Here is a 27,768-nt window from a genome sequence, read left to right as displayed (position 1 = left end):
AGCAGTTTCAGGCAATGGTGCATGGTTGGGAAACCCAAAGCAGCCCCTTGAATTAATGAGATGGACCTTTAAGCACAAGGAAGTCAAGATGGCTACAATTCATGACATACAGTCCCCTAGAGGAAGGAGCTTCACAGAGAACTCCAGAGATCTGTAGATGGCTGTCCTTGAGTAGTCAACAGTATACTGATCACACCAGACATGTGAGGAAATTATCTGAGGCCATAGAACGAACCACCTGAAAGGATTAGAGGTAACAGTGCTTGGTACTCACACAGGTTCAGAAGTAGGACATGTGTCCTATCATCCAGAATGGAAAAACCTCAAGAATTGGATATGGGATATTGGATAGAATACTCAGAAGGATCTTGCCTCAGTATCGGGGAAAGTTAGTCTTAAACTGAGCAGTGCTCCAGACTTACCTAAGAAATCTTACAAACAAATTTGAAAGGAACAGCTTTCAAATAATTTAAGTGTTTTCCAAAAAAAAAAAAAAGAAAACCTTAAAGAATAAAATTACAAAATATCCAATAAAGAATAAAATTACAAAATATCCAACATTCAACAAGATAAAATCACAATTTCTGGCACCAAATAAAAAATTAGTAGGCGTGCAAAAAACAGCAATAACAACAGAGAAATATGACCCATAATGAAGAGTAAAATCAATGGAAACCTATCCAAAAAATAACACAGATGACAGAATTAGTATACATGACCATTAAACAGTTATTATAACATACATTAAAACATTATATAAAAATATATAAAAAATAACAAATATTAATTAGAACAAGGAAGGATGTATAACTGACATAAATTGAACAGCTAGACATGAAAACTACAATTTTGCAGATGAAAAAACATACTAGATGGCATGAATGGCAGATAAGATATTGTAGAAGAAAAGATTGTTCAACTTGAAGTCACAGCAATAAAGTCAATTCAACATAAAACAAATAGAAAAGAGAAGCAACAAAAAATTAACAGGGTAGGAACATCTGGGTGGCTCAGTCAATTGAGTGTCCAACTCTTGATTTTGGCTCAGGTCATGATCTCATGGTTTGTGAGATTGAGCCCCGCATCAGGCTCTGCACTGACAGTGCAAAGCCTACTTGGGATTCTCTCTCTCTCTCTCTCTCTCTGCCCCTACCCTGCTCTCTCTCTCTCTCTCTCTCAAATAAATAAATAAACTTAAAAAAACAACAGGGCAATAGTGAATAGTGAACTGTGGGACAATTTCAAGTGTGCTAGTATATGTGAGTGAAGTCTGTGCAGGAGAGGTGGAATATCAGAAAAAATATTTTAAGTAATAAGGGACAAATATTTTCCAAATTTGATGAAAATTGTAAATCCACAGGCCCAAGAGGCTTTATAAATACAAAACACAGGAAACATGAAGAAACTACACCAAAACACATCGTGATCACATTATGGGCAGAGGAACAAAGATAAAGATCACAGAAGCTTTCTCATTAGAAATTGTGCAAGTTAGGGGAGCCTGGGTGGCTCGGTTGGTGAAGCATCCGACTTCAGCTCAGGTCATGATCTCATGGTTCGTGGGCTTGAGCCCCACATCAGGCTCTGTGCTGACAGCTCAAAGCCTGGAGCTTGCTTCGGATTCTGTGTCTGCCCCTCTCTCTGCCCCTCCTATCTGTCTCTCCCTCAAAATTCACTATCTGTCTCTCCCTCAAAAATAAATAAACATTAAAATAAAAAAAAAGAAATTGTGCAATTGAGAAGACATTAGATCAACATCTTTAAAGTTCCAATAGGATTTTTTTTTTTAAAAAAAGTCTACTAGAATTCTATATCTAGTGAAAAGAGCTTTCAAAATCAGTAGTGAAATATTTTTTTTCAGATATAGAACAGCTAAAGGAATTTGTCAGCAGCAGCCTGCTCTTTTAAGAAAGGGAGTTTCTTATGCATGGAAACTTAAACAAGATGGAAATATAGATCTACGCAAAAGAATGAGGTGACTGAAAATGGAAACTATATGGGTAAATTTATGAACTATTTGTCTTATTACTTAAATGTCTTTAAAGAATACTTGAGGACATCAGTGGGAATATAAGGACCTCTGAAAATTCTTTCTCCCCAAGGCATCAGACTGACAAAAATGGTCAGAATCAACTTTTTTAGAACTCTGGAAATTAACCAAAGACTTGCAGCAATGCAGGAATGGTTTCCTCAAGAACAAACAAAAACCAGTTGAATCTTGGTAAGGACAATGACCTTTGTAGTGTTTTGACTTGCCCTATTGCCATCTCCTCATACCCAGCTATGTGGTAGCCTGGAATACTAATAGCCCTCAATCATTGTGAAAACCAACCAGCCATTGGAGTGGGCAGAAAAAGGTAGGAACTCCTTCAAAAACTCATTCCCAAATGACTGCCACTATTGACCTGTTTGGTGGTTCCCAGGATGAAAATACTCACAAAAACTTGTCTGTGTTAAACCTAACACAGAGGTGTGCCAATGCCAACAAACTTTTCCCCGGGAGCATTTGGTAAAATCAATCACTATTAGTTGTTTAATATTGCAATGCCTCAGACTGTGGAGAACAGTTGAGATAAATAATAAGCTTACTAAAAATCTTAAGAAGAAAATCCAGAATATATGATGTCCATAGGAGGCTCTGAAAAACTCTGAAATGTTTTCCTAGAGGGAAAAGAACAGGTGTAGTGATGAGGGGATGCCCAGAGTTGTGCACATGCTCATGTGAGATCTGAGAAGACTCAAAAGTTCTCACCATTGCCTAACCTGTAGGATTCTATACAAGCAGGAGGAAAAGGCTAAAAGTGGGTTGTAAGCTGCCTGGCTGAATGTTGAAGATATACCCCAGTGAGCTCATAGAGCCACTCAGCAATGACTGGGAGATTTACTGGCTCCAGGCATTTAAATAAATCTCTGTAAAGTAATTATCTGGACACTAATCTAAGTGGGCAGAAACTTTACTGGACACACATGACAAAGAATACAAATTTTTACAGAATTAGTACAGCAATATCATTAAACAAACAAGCAACAACAACAAATCATTTATTGGGGGACATTTTATATACAAAGTCCTCACATTATTATTTTAAATTTACAATTTTCTTTTTTCAAATGTTTATTTTGAGACAGAGAGAGAGAGAGAGAGGGCACACATGTGCAAGCAGGAGAGGGGCAGAGGGAGAGCGAGAATCCCAGGCAGGCTCTAGAATCAGTGTGGAGCTCGACATGGGGCTGGATCTAATGACTGTGAGATCATGACTTAAGCCAGAATAAAGAGCCAAATATTTAACTGACTGAGCCCCCCAGGTGCCCTTAAATTTCAAGTAAAATTTATGAGACATTCAAAGAAGCAAGACAATATGGCCCATGTATAGGAAAAGTAGTCAACAGAAACAGAGCCTGAGGAAGTCTTGACTTTGGACTTAACTAGACAATCACTTTAAATTAGCAATTTCAGTTTTCTTAAAAGTAAAGGAAATCATGAGAATACAAACATTATGTCTCACTAAATAGTGAATGTTAACCTAAAGATAGAAATTATTTTAAAACAACCGATAAGAGTGCTCACTCTGGCAGCACATGTAATAAGATTGGAAGGGTACAGAGAAGGTTAGCATGGCCCCTGTGCAAGGCTGACATGCAAATTCGTGAAGCTTCCATATTTTTAGTCAGAATTTAAATAAAAACTAGAAAAAGAAGAAGAAAAAAGTAAACACTTTCCAAAAAAAAAAAAAAACCAATAAGAAATTCTGGAATTAAAATGTAGAAAGACTGATATGAAAAATTCATTAGTGGGGCTCAACAATATATCTGAAGAATCAGCATATGTGACAATTGGTCAAATGAGATAATCCAGTATGAAGAAGAGAAAGAAAAAAGAAGGAAGAAAACTGAACAGAACCATCTGAGACCTATGGAGAATGGTCAAGTGAACCAACGTACATGATAACAGGAATCCCAGAAGGAAAAGAGGGAGACAAAAGGGCAGAAAGAACATTTGAAGAAATGATAACCAAAAGCTACCAAAATTTGATGTGATACATTAATCTGCACATGCAAAGAATTCAACGAACTCCAAATAGAAATAACTCAATAAGAATCTCATCAACATACGTCAGAATCAAACTGTCAAAAGTCAAAAACAGAGAGAATCTTCAAAGCAGCAAGACAGAAGCAACTTGTCATGTACAAGGGATCCTTTATAATATTACTAGCCAATTTCTCATCAGAAACCAAGGAAGCTAGAATTATTGGGATAATATATTCTAAGTGCTAAAAGAAAATAACGCTATCAACAAAGTATCATATTCTGGTAGAACTATCCTTCAAAAATGAAGATATCTTTTTTTAAACTTTATTTATTTTGAGAGAGAGAAAGAGAGAGAGAGCATGAGCAGGAGAGGGGCAGAGAGAAGGAAAGAGAAAATCCCAAGCAGGCTCTGTGCTATCAGTGCAGAGCCCAATGTGGGGCTTGAACCCATGAACAGTGAGATCATCACCTGAGCTGAAATCAGGAGTTGGACACTTAACTGACTGAGCCACCCAGGTACCCTAACTATCCTTCAAAAGTGAGTGAGAAAGTAAGACATCACCAGATCAACAATCACTGAAAGAATTCATCATTAGCAGACTGTCATATAGGAAATACTAAAAGGAGTACTTTTGGTTGCAATGAAAGGACACTAGACAGTAACTCAAATCCACATGAAAAACTAAAGAATACTAGTACAGGTAATTATATGGGTGAATAAAAGAAACAGTATATATATATATATATATATATATATATATATCTTTGTAACTTCTTTCATCTAATTTAAAGGGCAGTTGCATAAAGCAATAATTACAAATCTGTGTTGATGGGCATGCAATATATAAAGATGTAATTTTTATTCTAATAAAAACATAAAGAGGGACAGATAATGGAGTTATATAAGAGCAAACTTTCATATACTCTTGAAATTGAGTTGCCACTATCTTAACTACATCATTATAAATTAAGATGTTAATTGTAATCCACACAGCAAGCAATAATAACTCCAAATAAATAGAATTTTAAAAATGTCAAGCGAATGAAAATGCTATTTAACACAAAAGAAGGGAGTTATGAAAAAATATAGGAACAAAAAAGACATAGGATATAAAAAACAAGGAGCAACATAGCAGTCACAAATCCTACGTTACCAGTAATTACATTAAATGTGAAGGCATTAAACAATACGACCAAAAGGAAGAGATTGGCAGAATAGATATAAAAATTATAGTCTATCTATGTACTGTCCACAAGAGATACACTTTAGATTCAAAGACACAAATAGATTGAAAGTCAATGGGTACAAAAAAATACACCATGTAAAGAGTAAGAAAAAGAGAAATGGACTGGCTATAATAATATCAAACAAAATAGACTTGTAAGACAAAAGTTGTTACTAGAGACAAAGACATTTTATAAGAATAAAAGGATCTATATATATAAGGATATATACATATCCTATCAGAGTCCTAAAATATATGAAGCAAAATCTGACAGAATTGATTAATAGACAATCCAACAATATTTGGATATTTGAATACCCTAATTTCAATAATGATAGGACAACTAAGCAGAAGATCAACAAGAAAATAGAAGACTTGCACTACACTATAAATCAACTACATCTCATAAACTTCTATAGAATACTCCACCCAGCATAATACACATTGTTCTAAAGAGCACATGGAACATTACCCAGGATAGACCATATGTTAACCTATAAAAAAGTCTTGATAAATTTTAAAGGACTGAAGTCATACAAAGTTTGTTATCTGACCACATCAGAATGAAATTAGCAGCAGGAAATTTGGGAAATTCATAAATGTATGGAATTAAATAACACATCCTTAAATAACCAATGGTAAGTGAAGACATAAAGTAAATTGGAAAATACTTTAAAATGAATGAAAACAAAACCAAAACACTTCATAACTTATGGGGTATGGCTAAAGCAGTGTTTAGAGAAATATTTATTGCTATAAATGTCTACATTTTAAAAACCCAAAAGATCTCAAATCAATACCTAACCTACTATACTACACAAAGGGCACCTGGCTGGCTCAGTTGGTGAAGCATGTGACTGACTCTTGATCTCTGGGTCATGAGTTCAATCCTCACACTGGGTGTAGACATTAATTTAAAAAAAAATACTATACAAAGAACAAAATGAATCAAAAGCAAGCAGGAGGAAAGAAATAATAAAGATTAGAGAGTAAACCAATCAAGTTGAGAATAGAAAAACAATAGAAAAAAATAACAAAATCAAAAGTTGGTTCTTTGAAAAAAAATTAACAAAATTGACAAACCTTTAGCTAGACAGACCAAGACAAAAAGAGACAGAGAAGACTCAAATTATTAAGATTGGTATAAAACAAGGAACATTACTATTGATGTTACAGAAATGAAAATAACTATAAAAGAATACTATCAACAACTGTTTAGATAAATTAGACATACTAGATGGAATAGACAGATCTCTAGAAGGACACAAACTACCAAAACTGACAAGAAGAAATGGAAAAATTGAATAGATATAACAAATTAAGAGATTAAATAATTATTTAAAATTTTCCCACAAATAAAAGCCTAGGACCAAATAACTGATGAATTCTAGCAAGTGTTCAGAGAAGAACTGACACAATCATGTACAAAATTTTCCCAAAAATGGAAGAGGAGGCAAAACATCCCAACTTATTCAATGAGGCTAATACTTCATAGATACCAAAACCTTGATACCAAAGCCAGACATCAAAAGAAAAGGAAACTACAGACCAATATTCCTTATTAATATAGATGCAAAATCTTTAAAACTCAACAATGAACCACTAGCAAATCCAATTAAGCAACATATAAAAAGCACAGGACCATACCAACCATGACGCAACAGAAAGAGAAATCAAGGAATCGATCCCATTTACAGTTGCACCAAAAAACATAAAATACCTAGGAATAAATCTAATCAAAGAGGTGAAAAATCTATACACTGAAAACTATAGAAAGCTTATGAAAGAAATTGAAGAAGACACAAAAAAAATGGAAAAAGATTTCATGCTCTTGGATAGGAAGAACAAGTATTGTTAAAATGTTGGTACTACCCAAAGCAATCTACATATTCAATGCAATCCCTATCAAAGTAACACCAACATTCTTCACAGAGTTAAAACAAATAATCTTAAAATTTGTATGGAACCAGAAAAGACCCCGAATAGCCAAAGCAATCTTGACAAAGAAAACCAAAGCAGGAGGCATCACAATCCCAGACTTCAAGCTATACTACAAAGCTGTAATCATCAAGACAGTATGGTACTGGCACAAGAACAGATACTCAGATCAATGGAACAGAGTAGAGAACCCAGAAATGGACCCGCAAATGTATGGCCAACTAATCTTTGACAAGGCAGGAAAAAATACCCAGTGGAATAAAGACAGTCTCTTCAGCAAGTGGTGCTGGGAAAACTGGACAGCGACATGCAGAAGAATGAACCTGGACCACTTTCTTACACCATACACAAAAATAAACTCAAAATGGGTGAAAGACCTACGTATAAGACAGGAAGCCATCAAAATCCTCGAGGAGAAAAGAGGCAAAAACCTCTTTGATCTTGGCCGCAGCAACTTCTGACTCAACACGTCTCCAGAGGCAAGGGAAACAAAAGCAAAAATGAAGTACTGGGATCTCATCAAAATAAAAAGCTTCTGCACAGAGAAGGAAACAATCAGCAAAACTAAAAGGCAACCGACAGAATGGGAGAAGATATTGGCAAACGACATATCAGATAAAGGGTTAGTATCCAAAATCTATAAAGCACTTACCAAACTCAACACCCAAAGAACAAATAATCCAGTGAAGAAATGGGCCAAAGACATGAATAGACACTTCTCCAAAGAAGACATCCAGATGGCCAACTGACATATGAAAAAATGTTCAACATCACTCATCATCAGGGAAATACAAATCAAAACCACAATGAGATACTACCTTACACGTGTCAGAATGGCTAACATGAACAACTCAGGCAACAACAGATGTTGGCGAGGATATGGAGAAAGAGGATCTCTTTTGCATTGTTGGTGGGAATGCAAGTTGGTGCAGCCACTCTGGAAAAAGTATGGAGGTTCCTCAAAAAACTAAAAATAGAACTACCCTACGACCCAGCAATTGCACTACTAGGCATTTATCCACGGGATACAGGTGTGCTGTTTCGAAGGGACACATGCATCCCCATGTTTATAGTAGCACTATCAACAATAGCCAAAGTATGGAAAGAGCCCAAATGTCCATCGATGGATGAATGGATAAAGAAGATGTGGTATATATATATATATATATATATATATATATATATATATATTATATATAATGGAATATTTCTCGGTAATCAAAAGGAATGAAATCTTGCCATTTGCAACTATGCGGATGGAACTGGAAGGTATTATGCTAAGTAAAATTAGCCAGAGAAAGACAAAGATCATATGACTTCACTCATATGAGGACTTTAAGAGACAAAACAGATGAACACAAGGGAAGGGAAATAAAAATAGTATAAAACCAGGGAGGGGGACAAAACAGAAGAGACTCATAAATATGGAGAACTGACGGTTACGGGAGGGGTTGTGGGAGGGGGGATGGGCTAAATGGGTAAGGGGCACTAAGGAATCTACTCCTGAAATCATTGTTGCACGATATGCTAAGTAATTGGGATGTAAATTAAAAAAAAAAAAAAAAAAGCACAGGACCAGATAACGTCACTGGTGAATTCTACCAAACATTTAAAGAATGAACACCAATCCTGCTCAAACTCTTCCAAACAATTGAAGATGAAGGAACACTTCTCAAGTCATTCTATGAGGCCAGTAATATGCTGATACTAAAGTCAAAGACACCATGAGAAAACTACAGATCCATATCTTATATGAATATCAATGCAAAAAATCCTCAGCAAAATACTAGCAAAACAAATTCAAAAGTACATTAAAAGGATTATACACCACAATTAAGTGGTGTTTATACCAGAATGTGAGGTTCATTCAACATGTAAAAATCAGTGTAATACATTTAATTAATAGAATGAAGAAAAAAATAACCACATGATTTTTTTTAATTAAAAAAATTTTAATGCTTATTTTTGAGAGAGACAGAGACAGAACACGAGTGGGTTAGGGGCGGAGAGATAGGGAGACACAGAATTGGAAGCAGGCTCCAGGCTCCGAGCTGTCAGCACAGAGCCTGACATGGGGCTCGAACTCACGAGCTGTGAAATCATGACCTGAGCCGAAGTTGGACACTCAACCTACTGAGCCACCCAGGCGCCCCAACCACGTGATTATTTTGATGCATAAAAATCGTTTGGCAATATCAAACAACCCTTCATGATAAAAACACTCAACAACTAGGAATAGAAAGAAAATTCCTCAACCTGATAAAGGGCATCTATGAAAAAAAACATAGCTAACATCATACTTAAGGGTGAACGCCTGGAACTTTCCCCTTGGATTAGAAACAAGAAAAAGATGTCCACTCTCAGCATCTCTATTAAATATTGAGCTGGGATATCTATCCTGATGAATTAGGCAAATAAAAGTGATAAAGGGCATGAAGATTGAAAAGAAAGAAGTAAAACTATTTCTATTTGTAGATGACATGACTTTACATATAGAAAATCCTAAAAAAATCCACTAAAAACTATTAAAACTAACAAATGCTTTCAGCATAGTTGTAGGATATGAGATCAACAGAAAAAGTTATATTGCTATACATTAGCAATGAACAATTTGAAAAGAGAATTAAAGTAATAATTTTATTTCAGTAGCATTAAAAAGAATAAAAATGCTTAGGAATAAATTAAAAGAAGTACAAGACTTGTACACTGAAAGCTATAATACATCACTGAAAAAAATTAAAGAAGACCTATATAAGTGGAAAGACAGCCAGTGTTTATGGGTTGGAAGGTTTAATATTGTTAAAATACAACATCACCCCGGTAATGCACAGATTCAATGCAATCTATCAAAGTCCCAGCGGACATTTTTCTTGAAGTGACAAGCTGATCCTAAAATTCATATGGAATCACAATAGGGACCCTTTTTCAATCATGAAAAGGAAGAAAAAAGCTGGAAGACTCACTCTTGATGATTTCAAAACTTAGTAAAAACTTACAGTAATCAAGATTTTGTGGTACTGTCATAAAAACAGACATATAGATCAATAGAATGGAATTGAGAGTCCAAAAATAGGTCTAGACATCTATAGTCAGTTGATTTTTCAAAGAATGCCAAGACAATGCAATGGGGGAAAAGAATAGTCTTTCCAACAAATGGTTCTGAAAAAACTGGATAGTCACAAACAAAACAATGAAGTTGGGGCCTTACCTCACACCATGTATAAAAATTAATTTGAGTGAATTAAAGAATTGAATTTAAGAGCTACAACTATAAAGCTCTTAGAAAAAGACAGGGGCAGATCTTCATGACCTTGGTTTAGGCAATGGTTTCTTAGCTATCCCAACAACAGCAAGAACAACAAAAGGAAAAACAGATAAGTGAAATTCCATCAAAATTAAAATCTTTTTGTACTTTAAAACACACCAAGAAATTTGTAAGACAACTCTCAGAATGGGAAAACATATTTAGAAATCAATATCTAATAAGGGACTAATATTCAGAATATATAAAAGTACACTTGTAGTTCAACAATAAAACAAAAAATAACACAATTTAAAAATTGGCCAAGTATTTGAATAGACATTTCTCTAAAGAAGATATACAAGTGGCCAGCAAACACACAAAGATATTCAGCATCATTAACCATTAGGGAAATGAAAATCAAGACCACAATGAGATATCACTTCATACACACTGGGATGGTTGTAATTTAAAAATGGAAAAATAAGTTTTGGAAGGGATGTGGAAAAATTAGAACCTATATGCATTTCTGGTGGGAATGTAAATGGTGCATCTGCTGTTGGAAAACAGTCTGACAAATCCTTCAAGAAATTAACCATAAACTTACTATATGACCAAGCAAATATACTCCCTGGTATATACTCAAAGAATTTAAAACAGGTATTGAAACAAATACTCATACATGACTGTTCATAACAGCATGATTCACAATCACCAAAAGATGGAAGCAACCAAATGTCAATGGACAAATCGATAAACAAAATGTGGTATATCCGTGCAATAAATTATTATTAAACATAAAAAAGACTGAAGTACTCATATGTGGTATAATGTGGATGAATCTTGAAAACACAATGCTAAATGAAAGAAACCAGACATAAAAGGCCACATATTGTGTGATTCCATTTATATGAGACATCCAGAATAAGTAAATTCACAGAGACAGAAAGTAGATGAGTGACTCCCAGGGGCTTTGGGGAGTGGGAAGCGAATGCTTTCTTTTGGGATGATGAAAATGTTGTGGAACCAGATAGAGGCAGTCATCGCACACATTATGAATGTACTAAATGCCACTTGAATTGTTTGCTTTAAAATTGTTAGCTTAATGTTACGTGAATTTCACCGCAACTAAAAAAAAAAGGAATGAAAGATTGATACGTTACATGAATGAGCCTTGAAAACATTATGCCAAGTGAAGAAAAAAACAGGCACAAAAGGCCCATATATTATGTGATTCTATTTATATGAAATGTCCAGAGTAGGTAAATCTTTATTTTGTTCTATTTTCATTGAAGTATAGTTGAAACACAACATTATATTAGTGTCAGGTGTACAACATGGTGATTCAATAACTCTACATTGTGCTGTGCTTACCACAAGTGTGGCTGCCGTCTGTCACCACACAATGCTATAACAATATCATTGACTATATTTCCTGTGTTGTGCCTTTTATTCCCATGACTTAATCATTCCAAAATTGGAAGCCTGCACTTCCCATTCCCTTCCACCAATTTTGCCCATCTCCCACCCACCTCCCCTCTGGCAACCATCAGTTTGTTCAGAGTAGGCAAATCTTTTTTTTTTTAATTTTTTTCAACGTTTTTTATTTATTTTTGGGACAGAGAGAGACAGAGCATGAACGGGGGAGGGGCAGAGAGAGAGGGAGACACAGAATCGGAAACAGGCTCCAGGCTCTGAGCCATCAGCCCAGAGCCTGACGCGGGGCTCGAACTCACGGACCGCGAGATCGTGACCTGGCTGAAGTCGGACACTTAACCGACTGCGCCACCCAGGCGCCCCAGAGTAGGCAAATCTTTAGAGAGTAGATTAGTGGTTGCCTGGGGATGGAGAGGGAGGGATAAATGGAGCGGCGGGGGTGGTGGCAGTGGGGAGGGGTGAGGGTGGTTGGGGAGAATAGGGAGTCACTACTAACGGGTATGGGGTATGGGTTTTTTTTTTCTTGGGATGATGAAAATGTTCTGGAATTAGTGATGATTGCACAGCTTTGTGAGTATACTAAAAACCATTTAATTGTGTACTTTAAGAGGGTAAATTTCATGGTAGGTAAGTTATATCAAATAAAAAAGAGAATGAACTGTTTAAACAAAAATAATATGGATGTAGTGTGGGGTTTATAACATATTAAAACTACAGTGTATGAAAATAGTGGCACAAAGCTCAGGAGGGGAGAAATTGCCAAGAATACTATTGTAACATTCTTAATGCATATGTGAGGTGGTATTATAAAACTTGAATGAAGATTGTGATCAACCCTAAGGCAGTCACTAAAGTAATCAAACAGAATGTCATAGTTACTATACCACAAAGAAGATAAAATGAAATCAGAAAAAAACACTCCATTTGTCCAAAACAACACATTAAAAAGTGAGCAAAATACAAAATGATACAAATAGTAAAGAAATAGCAAGATGATAGATTTAAACCTAACCATATCAATAACCACATTACATGTGATCTACTAAAGGGCAATGATTTTTAGATTGCATAAAAAAGTAGGATCCAACTATATATTTGCTGCCTAGAAGAAATGTACTTCAAATATACAGACAAAAAAGATTAAAAGTAAAGTGATTGGGGGGTGCCTGGGTGGCTCAGTTGGTTAAGCGTCCAACTTCAGCTCAGGTCATGATTTCATGGTTCGTGAGTTCGAGCCCCACGTCGGGCTGTGTGCTGACAGCTCAGAGCCTGAAGCCTGCTTCAGATTCTGTGTCTCCCTCTCTCTCTGCCCCTTCCCAGCTTGTGTGTGCACGCGTGCGTACATGCACCCTCTCTCTCTCCCTATCTCTCTCTCAAAAATAAAGAAATGAACATTGTCTTAAAAGTTTAAATAAAATTAAAAAATAAAATATATATTTTTAAAAAGTAAAGTGGTTGGGAAAAATATACATGCTAACACTAACACAAAGAAAGCTGGATGGCTATATTGCTATCAATGTAGACTTCAGAGCAAAGAGCACTAATGTTTTCTTTACCATATTACCATTACCATAAGGATAAAAGGATCATTTCATCAAAAGGGCATAACGATCATAAATATTTATGCACCTAATAACAGATCTTCGAAACAGATGTAGCAAAAACTGATAGTTGCCAGGAAAAAGGTCTTAGCATGTTGTCTTGTGCCCATGGCTGCTTCTGCTTACTCGGAGAAGTCAGAAAAAAATATACTGGTTTCTCAGACCAGAAGGATGTGCTTGTGCAAATGGCTTTAGGCTGTTATCTCTTTCCACTCCGTAGGGGGAATTTTCTGTGCTACTGGCCTTAAGGTAGGCAACAGCTGCACATCGGAAAGTACATAGTCAACTTAAGAACATATTTAAACCCAGTAATCTTAAAGCCTGGCTTTCTGCTATACTGATTACTATAAACTAAGTAGGGCCCTATTTTAGCCTAGATGTTTTCCAACTTGTCTTTAACTTTTCCTGCCTCTCTAATCTGATAAATAACCACATAATGCTTGGTCCAGTTGGCTTGATGTTTGTTCATCTGATTCCCAGCCTAAATTTCAGCTGAAGGGAGCCAAATAAAGAAAGCTACTACATGTGAAACATGACCAATGGAGTTTATAGCTAGTGAACTCGAGTTGTTTCTGTGTGTTTATGTGTATTAATGTAAATAAAATATAACCAACTTTCTTGTTGGAACTAAAGAAATCTTCCCCTCCGCAGAGTACTTACTGTACCTTCTAGACCAGATGATAGATGGCATCTGCATAGTCTCAGATTTACATAACAATCAAGACACTCTGGTCCTTACCTGAATAGCAGTAGCACTGGAGAGTGTGTAGACTAGAGCATGCAAATTCCAGGAGCTTGTCTGGACTCAAGAGCCCTGAAGAAACTCAAGTGAGGTGGGCGCCAGGCCAGACTCACAAGGTTTTCTTTAGCTACAGAGGTTTAGACCAGACAGACGAGAGTATCCTGAAGTACAGTGAACTCACTGTAAGTCCCCTGTGTCCAAGGGCTAATTCTAAAGGGCCTCAGGTGCTGTGAGAAGCACTCATCCCTAACTGGGAACTGAGGTTTCCAAAACATGCGGCTCATTACTTCTCATGCGAGAGATCTCTGTAGTGCCGAGGATCTCCACCACACAGATTTCTGATTTTTTTTTTTTACAGGCATATTCATGACTAAAAGGTGATGATTAGATTTTGAGTGTGAAAGAACTTAGTAACTTGTTCTGTGACCTTGGGATAGTTACTTAACTTTTGTAAGGCTCGCTTCCGGCATCTGTAAACAGAGACCAATCTTTGCACTGTTTGAATACATCAGGGGTGTTGAGGCTCAGATGAAATAACATGTGATGAATGACATTTTAATGACAATTATATAAATGTAAGGTGTTACTTTTTGTTGTTACTGAGGCATCAGGAATAGTCTTAGAGTTTAAGCAAGGGTCAAATTATTATGTCGGAGAAAGACAAGGATCGGACATCTGGCTTACTGTCGTGGCTTGTGATAGACTTGCAATTGCAAGCACTTTACTGGCCCCGAAGAAATCAACCAGAAAACTGTTTTACTTCAAAAGAAAGTATCACCTTTAAAATCACCTGTTGGTAGGTTCCATGTGACCCTGGTTGGAAATCAGCAAGTAGTCTCAGACTGCCTTTAGCTTTAGAGCCCGTCCCATTTTCTGCAATCTCCAGTGTTAAGTATTCACTCTTTCACCCCTGATAAACAGAAGGGAAGCAGGTCTGAAGTGCTTCTGCAGGCTCACCTTTCATGGAGGCTCTTGAGGCTAGAAAACCGCTTATTTTAGGGCGTTTAAATTGTTTATTTCTTGGCCTAGTAACACGTTGGGGCTTTTTTTAATTGACTGCATGCATGTACAACTGGCTTGGCAAGTTTCTCTGGTGGAAGTAGAACTACCAGGAATTTTCTTTCTGGAGCTTTCAAAGATTATCAATGCTTAGGATCTAGTCTGTCATTGAGGCAACTGAGATTCTCCATTTGGAGTAGGATGGGGCAAGGCAAATGACCACACAGGGGTAAGTCAAAATGTATTTTCTTTTACAGATCCAATGGGACAAGATTTGGAAAAAGTAGAATACTTTAGGACCATGATGAACATATTTTGCCTCATTTCACCCTAAGAGCCTTAGAATACAGCTTCCCATAAAGCATGGTAAGCTAGGTCTTAGATGAAGTAACGTTCATGCATATTTCTGCTGGTCTATCCCTCAGTTCAAAGTGGAAGATGCTAATTATGCCTGTCCATCTTATCAATTCACCCTCATTTTTCCACATGTAGAATAAAGCACCTTCGCTAGATCTTGGAAACTAGAAGCAGTTGTGCATTTGTCAGGGCGTCAATAGCAAAAAGACAAGATACTAAATTATGATAATCTGAGGAGGGTTTAATTAGAAAGATATAGGTGGTGTGTAGGGGAACCACAAAAGGTAATGCAGAAAATCAAGGCTAGCAGCATGGCAGCAGCAGACTTGTCACCATAAATATAGACTTGGAGAGATGAGAAGAAACGGGTTACTGAAACAAGAATGGGAAATAAGTTAAAAGAATAGATCATCTTGAGGGGAGCAGGAACATTCAATGGAGGCGCATAAGCCAACCTGAGTTCACTACGTGTGCCCCCATGAAAATAAATTACCCTAACGTCAGTCTTGCTTTTCACTCTTCTATCCTGCTGAGGGTATCCCATTGGTTGAACTCAACCAGAGGCCAGAGGGCACAGGGACCCACTAGGGCAGAGAAGAGGGCAAAGAATGCCATGAGAATCTGGAAGAGGAAAACAAAAAAGAGATCTGACATAAAATGGTATCATGTCAGCAATTTGTCATCCTGTTAGGCCATGTGTTGGGCATGCTATGCACTCATCGAGAAAGAGAGTCAAGGTTACATAAATGTGATTTTAGCTTTCCATGTGTTAGGGGACAGTTTGGTAAGCCAGCTTCCTCTGTACAGCTAATGCTGCAAAAAGCTTCATGATGTATCCTAGTCTAACCTAGAATTAGTAAGATTTGGTAGCCAAGATAGAAAAGCATACCTCTTCATAGAAGTATATGTTATAGTGACTACGTATCTTTCTGGTTGAGTTGGTTTTGGATTGTTATCTGTCATGATGCTCTACAGCTAGTGAATATCTAATGAATGTTTGTTGTTGTGGAACTTGGGAGAGAGGACTGTCGGATTTATTCCTTCAGTGTCCCAACTTATGAGTACTTCCAGTACAGAAGCCTTCCAAACATCCTGAATATACTCTAGAAACCACTGCTTTAAAATAAATGATGTATGACTTATAAATATTATTCAATTTATTTTGGAGCTGCCTAGGGATGAAGGTGTGTGTATAGTCCAGCATGAGAACAAGAGCTGTTCTGCTAAAGAAGCCAACTGAAGTGTTGACCAAACGAACGTAATTGCTCTTTGCTTCTGTGTTGAGAGGCATGGGAAGTACTACCACAGCCAATTCCTAATCAGGCTCTTAAGAAAATCTTTGACAGCAAAGCTGTCCTTTATTTTGGATGCAGACATTGGGAAACTGAGCCACCTTTTAAAATACTTGCTGTCGATCTTTATGAGTAAAAAAGAATGCATGAAGCTTAAAACAGGGAATCTGGAGGCAGAGCTTCAGACAACTTCACCACCACCATCAAAGATGAGCTCAACAAATTATTACACATGCTTGTTTATTTTTAGATGCAATAGTGCCCTCTTGTGATTAACATATGAATACACTTCTGATGGCTTGGTATAACCAGGGAGTTTTCAATTAACCATGCCAATTGAGGCAAAGAACTTCACTGACACAAGAAATAGAAAGGGTTCTTCAAATTTGGCCAAATGGGAAAATACACTGTACAATCACAGAGTGTCCAGCAGAACTTCTTTTGGAAGCTCAGAAGTGATGAGTGACACCAACAATATATATATATATATATATATATATATATATATATATATTAATAGGGTGGGTAATATATTAATTGCATGGGTTCATATTAGGGTCTATACTTCTGAAAATTGTTTTGGTTGCTTCATATTTTAATTGAACTAAAAATTTTCTTATAGAGGCTTTTAATGCCTCTTACTTTTAGCAAGTTCTCAACTGGAGAGCTACATGTGTTCATTCTTAATCATCAGGAATATTAACTCACTAATCTGCTTTAAACATTATTAATGAATTCTCCCCTAAATAGAAAGTAGTTCTGCTTCCTTTCTCAGCCAGCAACACAATATTGTTAATAAATGTATTATCTCGAAAATACTTTCCAATGGGTTGTTTTGTTTATTAGAAAAAAAGTTTGCATTCCTCTACGTTTTCTATCAGCCATGAGAGTAATCAAAGTCTGCAGAAACTTCTATGGGAGCTGCTCAAAGTGATTCTTCGAGAAAAGACTGCTTGCTGATGTGCAGATATGTAGTCTATCTGGAAATGCACAAGTTTTTACACATAACCCGAAGAGATACACAACAATGCATTCTTATGACATATGATATCTTTAATTAAGTTGATATTGGTGAGTTAAAAAACATGAAGTGAAAAGAGGACAGCTAGGGAAATAAGGTACTCTATGACTATTTATAATAAAATGTTTAAAATAAAAAAGAGGAAGGGACGTCAATTGGCTTCGTAATTGAAGAGAGAAGACTAACCAAGTATGGTCTTCCCAGTTCTCATACAAGCAGAGACCACAGGAGAATAATTCTTACAGAAGAAGCACAGGGAACAAATCATCATTTTTTTTGCATATTTTTGTTTCTCAAAATTATTTGGGAGAACTTTGCCTAGTAAAGGATGAGCAAAAACAAGATGCAAGAAACATTAAAAAGTGGGGGGCATCTGGTATTAAGAGTCTTGGAGAATACAGCAAAAGAGAAATTGCTCTATTAGATATTATAATTTGGCATGTAACATGAACATTTAAAATTCTGATTAAAGTGACGAAAATGAACTATTTTTTTTCAAAAAGTCAAATACGAACTTAGGGAATAGAAATCAAAATAAATTTACTCTTGGTAGTAACTTGATGCAAGGATAGAAGTCCTCCCACTTTGATAAACATGGATACAAACTCTTGTCTATATTGTAGGTTTTCCTAGGTTGTCTGGAAAGAGTGCTTCGTGTCAGGCCACATCTAAATGACTCGACATTTTGAGCTAAAAGGCTGTTTACACAATATACACATTCTTTACTTACAGAGCAAAATAAGCTTAACACTTTTACATTAAACACCTGGGATACAGTAGGATTAGTAGCACCATGAAAAATAATTCTTCCCCCAAACTGCAGTCTTCTATTTTACTCAGTGTGATTCTTCTCTTAATTGAATTTTTAATGTGCTGTTTTAGTTACTGGGCAAAATATATATCTTCATCTTACAATCCTTGGGGAAAGTCATTCTGGACCCAAAAAGTAAATTCATTTCCTTATTTCATTCATACAAAGATAATAGAGACCTTGCTCTGGCACATTGTTGAGGTACATCTGAATCTTCATGGTTACTAGTCAGCGTGTCCTCTTGGTCATATATAGTAGCACCATTGGTGGCAGCATTGGTAAAGTTGGGAAGAGTGAGACTTTGCATCCTGGGAATTTTATATATATATATATATATATATATATATATATATATATCACATTTAAAAACACACAAGGAATTCTGCAAAATGTTATGTCCTCTTCATGCACACTTGACATCGGCTAATTCGTGTCCTCAAGTCTCCTGCTTTCAGCGTTTCTGACTGAGGTTTGCTGGAAAACAAGAAACAAGATAATCAAATTAGCCTTTCCAGATATTTCACTTCTATTACTGGTTCAAATTCACACCCAGACATTCTATTTGTGCTTAAGTAGCTCTCCTTCTGACTCGATGATTAACTTCTGAGCAATGTGACTCTTCTCTCTACCACTATTATCTTTATTTGTCTCACCCTCTTCTTCTCTTATACATTTCTCTAATAGTCGTAGAATGAGGGAGATCTGGGCAACTGATGGTAAATAAATGATAAAACAATAATGCATATGAAATGCATAACTATAATTGTAAGAAAAATATCAAGTAATGATAACTCAAATGAAGTAATATATAAAAATTAATTTAAACTGAAAAACATCCAATAGATTGAACTATCCTGAAGCAAATATACCATATGTGGTCTTATTCAAACACTGGGATGAGAGCCTTGAAAACATCCTGGGAAAAGAGATCACTGGACTGGGGCAGGGATCATATTACAGCTTCAATTCCTGGGGTGGCCTCACTAGAGTTTGAGCAGCTCAGTTATTCAGCAGATCACATGACCTTTCCTTGCTTTGTCTATTTTGTTACTGAAGGATTAATAACAAGCCATCTGAAACCGCACATACTGAATATTAGCCACGTCTGTTTTTCTGACCTGAGTCAGGTGTATGAAAAGAACAAGTGAAAATAAAAAACACAGTCCACTAAATCCTTAACATTTGTTGGGTATAAACCATCCATGAATGGCTTCTCTCTTCCCCAGTATCTCTGAAGGAAGCTTAGGACCTAAACTAAACTAAAGCCATAAGTAACTTACCTGAACATGTCTGACATATCTACAGTTGCTAGCCAAAAGCTGTAGGAGTTGGCATAGTAATTGCAGGTACCCCGGCCGTGACATTCAATGAAAGGAGCTGAACGGAACTCTTCCAAGCAGGAACCAGGGGAGGCCAGGGCTTGACCTGAGCCCTCTGCTCCTGCGCTTGTGTGCTAGAAAGATAAGGGAAAATGTCCCACAATACCTATGTGCTATAATACCTGAGTGTATACCCAAAGACATGTGCTGAATATGGCCAAACATTCAAATCCAGTGAAGGAATTAGGGCAAGAGGTAAGAGTATATGTGCTGCCAAAGCGAGCACTGGGCAAGAGGCAAGAGAATGGCACCCACACCAAGGGTACTCAACAAAAGTAACAGGCGGATTATGAAAATATGTTCCAGAAAATATGTGAAGGGGAACACAATACTTGGACAGAAGCTATTTGAGGCTCAAGCTTACTATGAAAACGTCAGGGATTTCTCATATTGGTAAGATACACAGATATGATGGACAGTCAGCTGTGATGACAAAGACAAGAAAGAGTATTTCATACCATCATGAAGGAATAGCCAATCCAGAGAGAATCCCATCCCTGAGGACAGTGGGGAATCTGGATGGTCTGACTGTGAACTGCAATCACCATGGCGGGAGCTTCACATACTGCACATCTGGTAAGAGAAAGGGAGGGGAACACATCTAAATAGTGAGTACGTGGGAAACCACAGTCCCTCTTCTTTGGAAGCCTTCCTGGTACAGAAACCCATTAAGGTGTCTTCAGTGCTCACAAAAGCAGGATTAAAATGCACTTTGAGAACTGCTTTTGCATAAGCTCTGTCTCCCAATGTACACAATAAAGTTATAAACAAAAACTGTAAGCTTTTTTCAAGAAACTACACAACCCCTGCTAGAGAACTTTCATTTTCCATTCTGTCCTAAATTTGTATTCATACTTGCTACGCTCAATGCCGTAATTGCTGTAAGAGTTTGGCTTAGTGTACTGCACACACTACTTGCTGTCAAAGTGCCCAACTGAGGGTAGACATTTAGTAATGCTGAAACTGTGGTAAGAACAATGCCTGGTGAGCTGGAAAAGACAAGAAACAGACACTTTCTCAATCCCCACCCATTATTCTTGTTCCAAAAGATATTTATTAACCATTTGGCAATATTGAGAGAAAAACAGTAGAATGCTGGGCAGCTACCCAGGCACATGGAAATGTGGCTTAAAATCTATAAAATCAAGTAAAGCAGCAACAAAGTAAATATAGCTGAGTCTACCAAATCTTTAATAAAAAGCATGAAGGGACAGGGGCGCCTGGGTGGCGCAGTCGGTTAAGCGTCCGACTTCAGCCAGGTCACGATCTCGCGGTCCGTGAGTTCGAGCCCCGCGTCGGGCTCTGTGCTGATGGCTCGGAGCCTGGAGCCTGTTTCCGATTCTGTGTCTCCCTCTCTCTCTGCCCCTCCCCCGTTCATGCTCTGTCTCTCTCTGTCCCAAAAATAAATAAACGTTGAAAAAAAAAATTAAAAAAAAAAAAAAAGCATGAAGGGACCTTCTGACATATGACTGAACCAATTTGGTGAAGTTTATCTACAAAATAGGGTACACCCTAAAGGACTTTTTACTACCAAGAGTTGGGGCTGACAAAAATCACAAAGAATAAATTCCCCGCAAATCTGGGCAACTGTATTAAAAACAGCACTGTGAATTTGCTACTAAGAGAAGCTGAACTAGGTTTAACCTTTATATTCAATGTCAAAGAAACTAGACTTTGCAATGATTCATTCTAGAAACTAGACTAGTCATGTCCACTAGTGGACACCTAAGTCAGTTGGGTCATGATCAGAATAAAAAAATGGCAATATCTCATAAGCCTAGAAGATCGAGTTAAACTAGAGTTATATTGTGGCAAAACTCTAGAAAAATTTCATTAATGGTACCACTCTCCTGTTAGTTATTCATGCTCTAAACCTCAGCTATCACTTCCTCCCTCCCATAACTAATCAACTGCCAAAACCTATCTATTCTATTAAAGTGATACATATTCCCCACTGACAGTTTCACTCCATTCCTACCAGGACTATAGCAATACCTTCAATCTAACTGGTCTGTTTTAGGACTATTCCCTCTGTAATCCATGTTACATTTCCAATGGTTCTGTAATTTTCCGTGAAATGTACCTCAAAAGCTTTTAGGCTCCCCATTATATGCCAGATAAATTCCAAAATAAAATCAGATGTTTCATGAAAGTCTTCTGCAATCTGGGTCCAAGCTAACTTTCCAATCTCTTCTTCCTATGCAGCCTTTACAAATTATATTCTAGATACATCAATCTACTACCCATTCCCATGTTCTCTGCCTAGTATCCCTCCCCTTATAGCTACCTGTGTCTCAAGTCCTTCCCATCCTTCTTCAAGTACTAACCAGGTTAAAATACATTTCTTCCATAAAGTCATCCTAAATTTATTCAGTTAAAATTAAACATTCTTTTCCTTATGCTTTTATAACATTTTATTAGATCTACTGTAGCACTTAGCCAAGCCTGATATATATTAAATTAATTTACATATATTTGCCTAATGATTAGTCTGATTTCATTGTATATTACACTATTTCTATCATAGGGTTTGGTCAAAAGTGAACCCCCAATTAATACGGCTTAAACTAAATACCAAATTGAATATTATAAAGGCACTTCTGTCTGACCTAACCTGGGAAGAATATGATGAAATTCTTAGCTTTAGATTCATTTCTGACTAGCTACATTAACTGGGGATTGGTAAAAGTCAAAGCTATACCAGTATCTCACCGACTAATGAATGGCTGGATGCTCCGGCCCTTCAGGGGTTCCATGCTCATTGGCATGGGCTCTGGGGTGGACAGCCAGTAAGAATAGTCATTTCTTGAAGCAAAGTTGCAAACATTATTGATGTTGCAGAACATGAAAGGCATGGTACTGAAGCGACGAAGGCAGCTGCCAGCCGTCCCTAGGAAGAATTGGGGAGAAAAGGATGAAGGACTATACTACGATGATACTTTAGTTTCTTTTGAAACCCAAACAAGAAACCTTTCAAAGAGAAACTTGCCCACACTTCTTAGATAATAAATACACTTTAGTTCTTCAATTATAAGATGCACACTTACTTACATTTGTAACATTTCTAAAATCAGGAGATATCTTATAATTTATATAGGTATTTGTTGTTGAGATTCATTATATATTCCCCAATGCCATTTTTATGCTGGTGATACATTTATAACAATGGTGTCTCATGGAGAATATTGAGTAATCTATTGCAAACAAGTGAAGAGCACACTGATTTCCTATAATATCTTATTAGTACTTCCCTCCAGGACACCCTCTCTCCCTCCAAGACATCCCCAGTATGTTATCTTGTTTGTTTTTGCAATCTCTTTTAGCCTAGGGACAACTGTAGTGCTGGCCTATATGAACCATGAACAGGTTTGGAGGTGAATAATAAAAAGGAAAAAAAAATAAAAGAGAAAGGAAGGATGTGAGAGGAAAAAAATTTCAGAACTGGTAAGGGCAATAGAGGTTACTTCTACCAGTGATTAGACCATTTTTCTTTTATTCACCAAAGAATGATGAAAAACTATGTATCCCCTCACACATTTTTAAGTTTAAATATAAATTTTTTCATCGGAATTTTAAATTGATACTATGCCAGTTATTAAGATATTGGTTATTGTCTCTTGGCTCCAAAACCACTTTTCTATACTCTATGATCTGGAGTCTGGGACTTTGCAAACCATATTTCAAATGTTACCAGCTGTCATCTATAGTGTTTTGTGAATATTTATATTTAAAAACAAACTTTTTATCATGCTTTTAACTGTATCCAATATAATGTTTTGAAACCTAACAATAAGCATTTTTTAAAGTATATAAACTTTTTTCCCAATTAAATGTGCTTTATTATTTATTTAAATCCAAGTTAATTAACATACAATGTAGTGTTGGCTTCAGGAGTAGAACCCAGTGATTCATCTCTTCCATATGATACTCTATTTTTGCATATAAAATAGAAGAAAATGATACTTGTCCTATATCTTTCTTGATCATAATTGTGAAAATCAAATTGAAGAATGGAAATCCAAGTGCTTTTTATTTATAAAGTATTTAAAAAATAAAACTCATATTACTGCCTAATTGAGGACAGAACTGGAAATATCCCTGGTCTTAGAAAGAAATGAAATGGAAGAGGTACATAAAAGGAAGGCCCACAATGATGAGACAGGGATATTCGGTTGCATTTGTGCTTTAGGCTGCCCAAAATGATGCAGAATTCTGTGTAGTCTCCAAATTTTCAAAGAAAATTTTGAAGAAAAATCTCATGAATTCTCAATGCCTCCATATTCTTACAATTATAAGGCTTTACTAGACTAATGGTTCTTAGTATTTTTTTGCTTCATACAGAACAGTTTTAGTATTCAATCTGTTACCTCCACCATCTATTTTTACACACCATAATCCCTTCACTAATCCAACATAGACTGTATTTATGTGATCAGGTGACTGTTTCTTTAAATCAAACCTACATCTGCCTCCATTCTTTAGATCAAGCTTTCTCCAGTTTGATCCTTGTGTGAGCCATGGAAGAGACTCTGCAATATGGGATCACCCTTAGCATCTTGGGCCTTATATCATGGCCTTCCCACATCTGAGGCCTAAACTGCACCTGAGCCACGGCCAGTCTGTAGCCTCCAAGTCTGAATGCACATTATGACAGCCCTTGCTTGACCAAATACATGCATTTTGAAAAGTTACAGTGACATGCTGGATAGCAGATTCCATTTTCAGTTTGAATTATATTTTTGAATTTCATGGTTCTCAAAGCCTTCTAATGTATCCTCTACTTGACAGGAGAGCAATCTGAAGTTTACAGGCTTAATTATTGATATAAGTTAAGATGCTGATAGTGAAGAAAAGATGGACTAAAAGGAGAAGAATTTTATGGGAGGAAGACTAGAGAAATTTATGTAAAAGGTAGGAAGCCTAGAGAAATTTATGTAAAAGGTAAGGATATTTTCACAATGAAGATTTTTCAATTATGAAATTAGAAAAAGAAGATGTTACATAAAAAAGTATAAAAAGGAAAGGCAAATAAAAGAGAAAAGATGAAAAGGAGACCAAGAAAAGTAGAAGTAGGAGAATAAAGTTGGTGGGCAAACTCCTACTTTATTTGGCTTCATAAAATGACCTTCATAAAATGACCTTGGTTTCCATGTAAGTGGATATGCTTGCTCTGGTGGGCCAGCACTGCCTGGCAGGTGTGGCCATGTGTCCTAGGAACACAGTGAGTAGAGGTCTCTATTGCTGCAGAACTGTTTTCACAGAATAGTCTAGCTAGAGACCTCAGGAGGCTTCCTAACATGAGACCCCAGAAACTTGGAGCCCAGACTGTCTTCTTAGATGTCCTTTGGAGGCAAAGGGGATAATGATCTCTAAAATTGGCAGCTGCAGGTCAAACAATGGGGCCTCAAAATGCAAAGTCAAAATTCCACAAAATTAAGGATTTAAAGAGGTCTTGAGAGTCATCCATCCAGTCCAGCCTCATTCCATCAACCAAACTGCCTATTACAGTATAGAGAAGATGAACAGGAACCCACTAAATGAAGTGGATTTTATATACAAATATGGTGCTTTGTGTAATTTTAATCAACTCTGGTAATACTTTACAAAGCTAAAGCACTTATTTTAGGAAGTATAAACTAGCATCATTAAGAAATGACCTTATTTTCTTTGATTTTAAAACCAAGATTCTCTTCAGAATTTATCTTTCAACTTGATGAAGACCAGTGTCAGAGAAAAAGAAACTATCTCCTCTGAGTTGTGAACACTGCCCTCTCAAGTAGCTGCTAGACTGTATAGAGCCCAGAGAATCTATGTCCTTAATAACTAAGCTAAAAGTACATGTGGCCCTTCCCCAAATATGCTGCTTTAGGCCAAGAATTGTACCTTACACTAGCTAACTAATGCTTTTAAAGTAAAATATTACTTATTTAAAACTTACAGTGAATATATTCAGCTGCCCTTGACATGGTCTTCAATTCGGAAGCCCCAAAAGAATAGAGAGATACATTTTGTCCAAAGCTACTCTAGAACCCAACCGGATTTTCAAAACAAAACACAACGCACAGTAAAAAATTAAAATGCCAATGATCTCACCCAAGTCTTGACCGTGAGCTCTTTTATTTCCTTGAACATACAGGAGAGAAAAGCCTTCATAAATCTGGACAGTTCCATGTGGGCATTGTGGTGCGTCTGTTGTCTGGCTGTGACGTGTGATGAGGAATCCATGGGCAATAGAGGAGGTTCCTGGGGGGCCTGGGGGACCCTGCAATCCATCTGGTCCAGGGGGACCATCCAAACCACGGGTACCTATTTCCATGGAATCATCAGTATACAAAATTTAAGTAAGCTCTGATCCACTATTATGGCTATTGACAAAACATTATGACCTCATTTGATTCATTAATTTAGTCAATATTTGTAGAGTGTCTATAAAGGCATTGTTAGATATCATGTATTTGGAGGTAAATAAAATATGGTCCCTGCTCTTAAAGAGATTTAAACATATATTTTTTTTCCTAATGGAATTGGTTGACAACATTAGGCATTAAATAAATACTGGGCGACAGAACATCAGATGGGAAGAAGTGATGCTTATTCAGGAAGCCTGTGTGTTATCTGGTCTCTTGCTCTACTACAGGAGTCCAAACTCCAGGACGAAATTTCAGTTTGCTGTTTTGTTCATCAACGAGAAAGGAAGGGTGTGGTTGCCATCAGTCTGCCAGTTTCAGTGCTGAAAAACATTTTCCTTTGAATCTGGGGAATTATTCTCCGGCATACCTTTTTGTTTAGAGAATAGGCAGGGCACTCTAAAGCAGTCTTTTCAAAATGTCTATTTTCAATTTGCCACTGATTCCCTTTCTCTAGTTAGCCTCTTGATTTGAGCTTATTTTAAATTTCTCTTTACACACAGGCATTTTGCCACTGTGTATACACATTTTCACTTTGGGGAACCTTCACAGCAATGCCCACATGTGATGATACTAACTTGTTTCTTTCCTGTATGCAGTTAATGAAATGGCAGGGTATTGGTTCCAGGAAGACCATAGGTATTATCACTCTGTCTTGCTGCCACTGATATTTTTTGCCAATAAATATTCTTTATGTTTATATTATTCAGAGTTATATTTATATTGTCTAGAGTTGCTAACACATATTAAAAATCTATTTAGTTTATTATCATTTATTTCTGTTTTAGCAATCTTACGAGTGTGTTTTTTTAATTTTTTTATTGAAGTATAGTTAACAAACAGTATTATATTAGTTTCAGGTGTACAATACAGTAATCCAACAATTCAATACATTAATCATTGTTCATCATGATAAGTGAGTACTTTCAATCCCCTCTATTTCACCCACCCCCAATCCACCTCCCCTTTGGCAATCACCAGTTTGTTCTCTGTATTCAAGAGTCTAGTTTTTTGTTTGTCTCTTTTTTTCCTTTGTTCATTTGTTTATTGAATTCCACATATGAGTGAACTCATACTTCATATGGTATTTCTCTTTCTCTGAGTTATTTCATTTAGTATTATACACTCTAGGTCCATCCATGTTGTTGTAAATGACAAGATCTCATTCTTTCTTATGGCTGAGTAATATTCCTGTGTGTGTGTGTGTGTGTGTGTGTGTGTGTGTGTCTGTGTATCACAGATATATATATATCTGTTCATCTATTAGTGGAAAGCTGGGCTGCTTCC

General features: G+C 36.6%; 1 protein-coding gene and 1 non-coding gene across 3 annotated transcripts in view; one reads left to right on the top strand and one right to left on the bottom strand.

Moving 5' to 3' along the window:
• The first annotated feature begins 3,560 nt into the window (after nucleotides 1-3,560).
• LOC124514076 (U6 spliceosomal RNA) lies at nucleotides 3,561-3,667 on the top strand. Its single transcript, XR_006962573.1, has one exon. It is a non-coding gene; the product is annotated as a U6 spliceosomal RNA (small nuclear RNA).
• A 15,420-nt stretch (nucleotides 3,668-19,087) lies between these two features.
• The window catches only part of COL4A5 (collagen type IV alpha 5 chain), a 260,757-nt gene continuing 252,076 nt past the window's right edge, over nucleotides 19,088-27,768 (bottom strand). For both annotated transcript variants that reach the window (XM_047081902.1, XM_047081901.1), the window contains 5 exons: nucleotides 26,168-26,380; nucleotides 22,787-22,964; nucleotides 20,533-20,647; nucleotides 19,976-20,148; nucleotides 19,088-19,169 (listed from right to left, as the gene is read on the bottom strand). In XM_047081902.1, the coding sequence (XP_046937858.1) occupies nucleotides 19,088-19,169; nucleotides 19,976-20,148; nucleotides 20,533-20,647; nucleotides 22,787-22,964; nucleotides 26,168-26,380 (761 nt within the window). The remainder of the gene's footprint in view (nucleotides 19,170-19,975; nucleotides 20,149-20,532; nucleotides 20,648-22,786; nucleotides 22,965-26,167; nucleotides 26,381-27,768) is intronic.

The sequence above is a fragment of the Lynx rufus genome, unplaced genomic scaffold (assembly GCF_022079265.1).
Source record: "Lynx rufus isolate CCGP_SWC_20201006 ecotype Redwood Valley unplaced genomic scaffold, mLynRuf1.p SCAF_19, whole genome shotgun sequence".
Taxonomy (NCBI): Eukaryota; Metazoa; Chordata; class Mammalia; order Carnivora; family Felidae; genus Lynx; species Lynx rufus.
The sequence above is the reverse complement of the archived record's forward strand: the minus strand, read 5'-3'. Positions and strand labels throughout refer to the sequence as shown.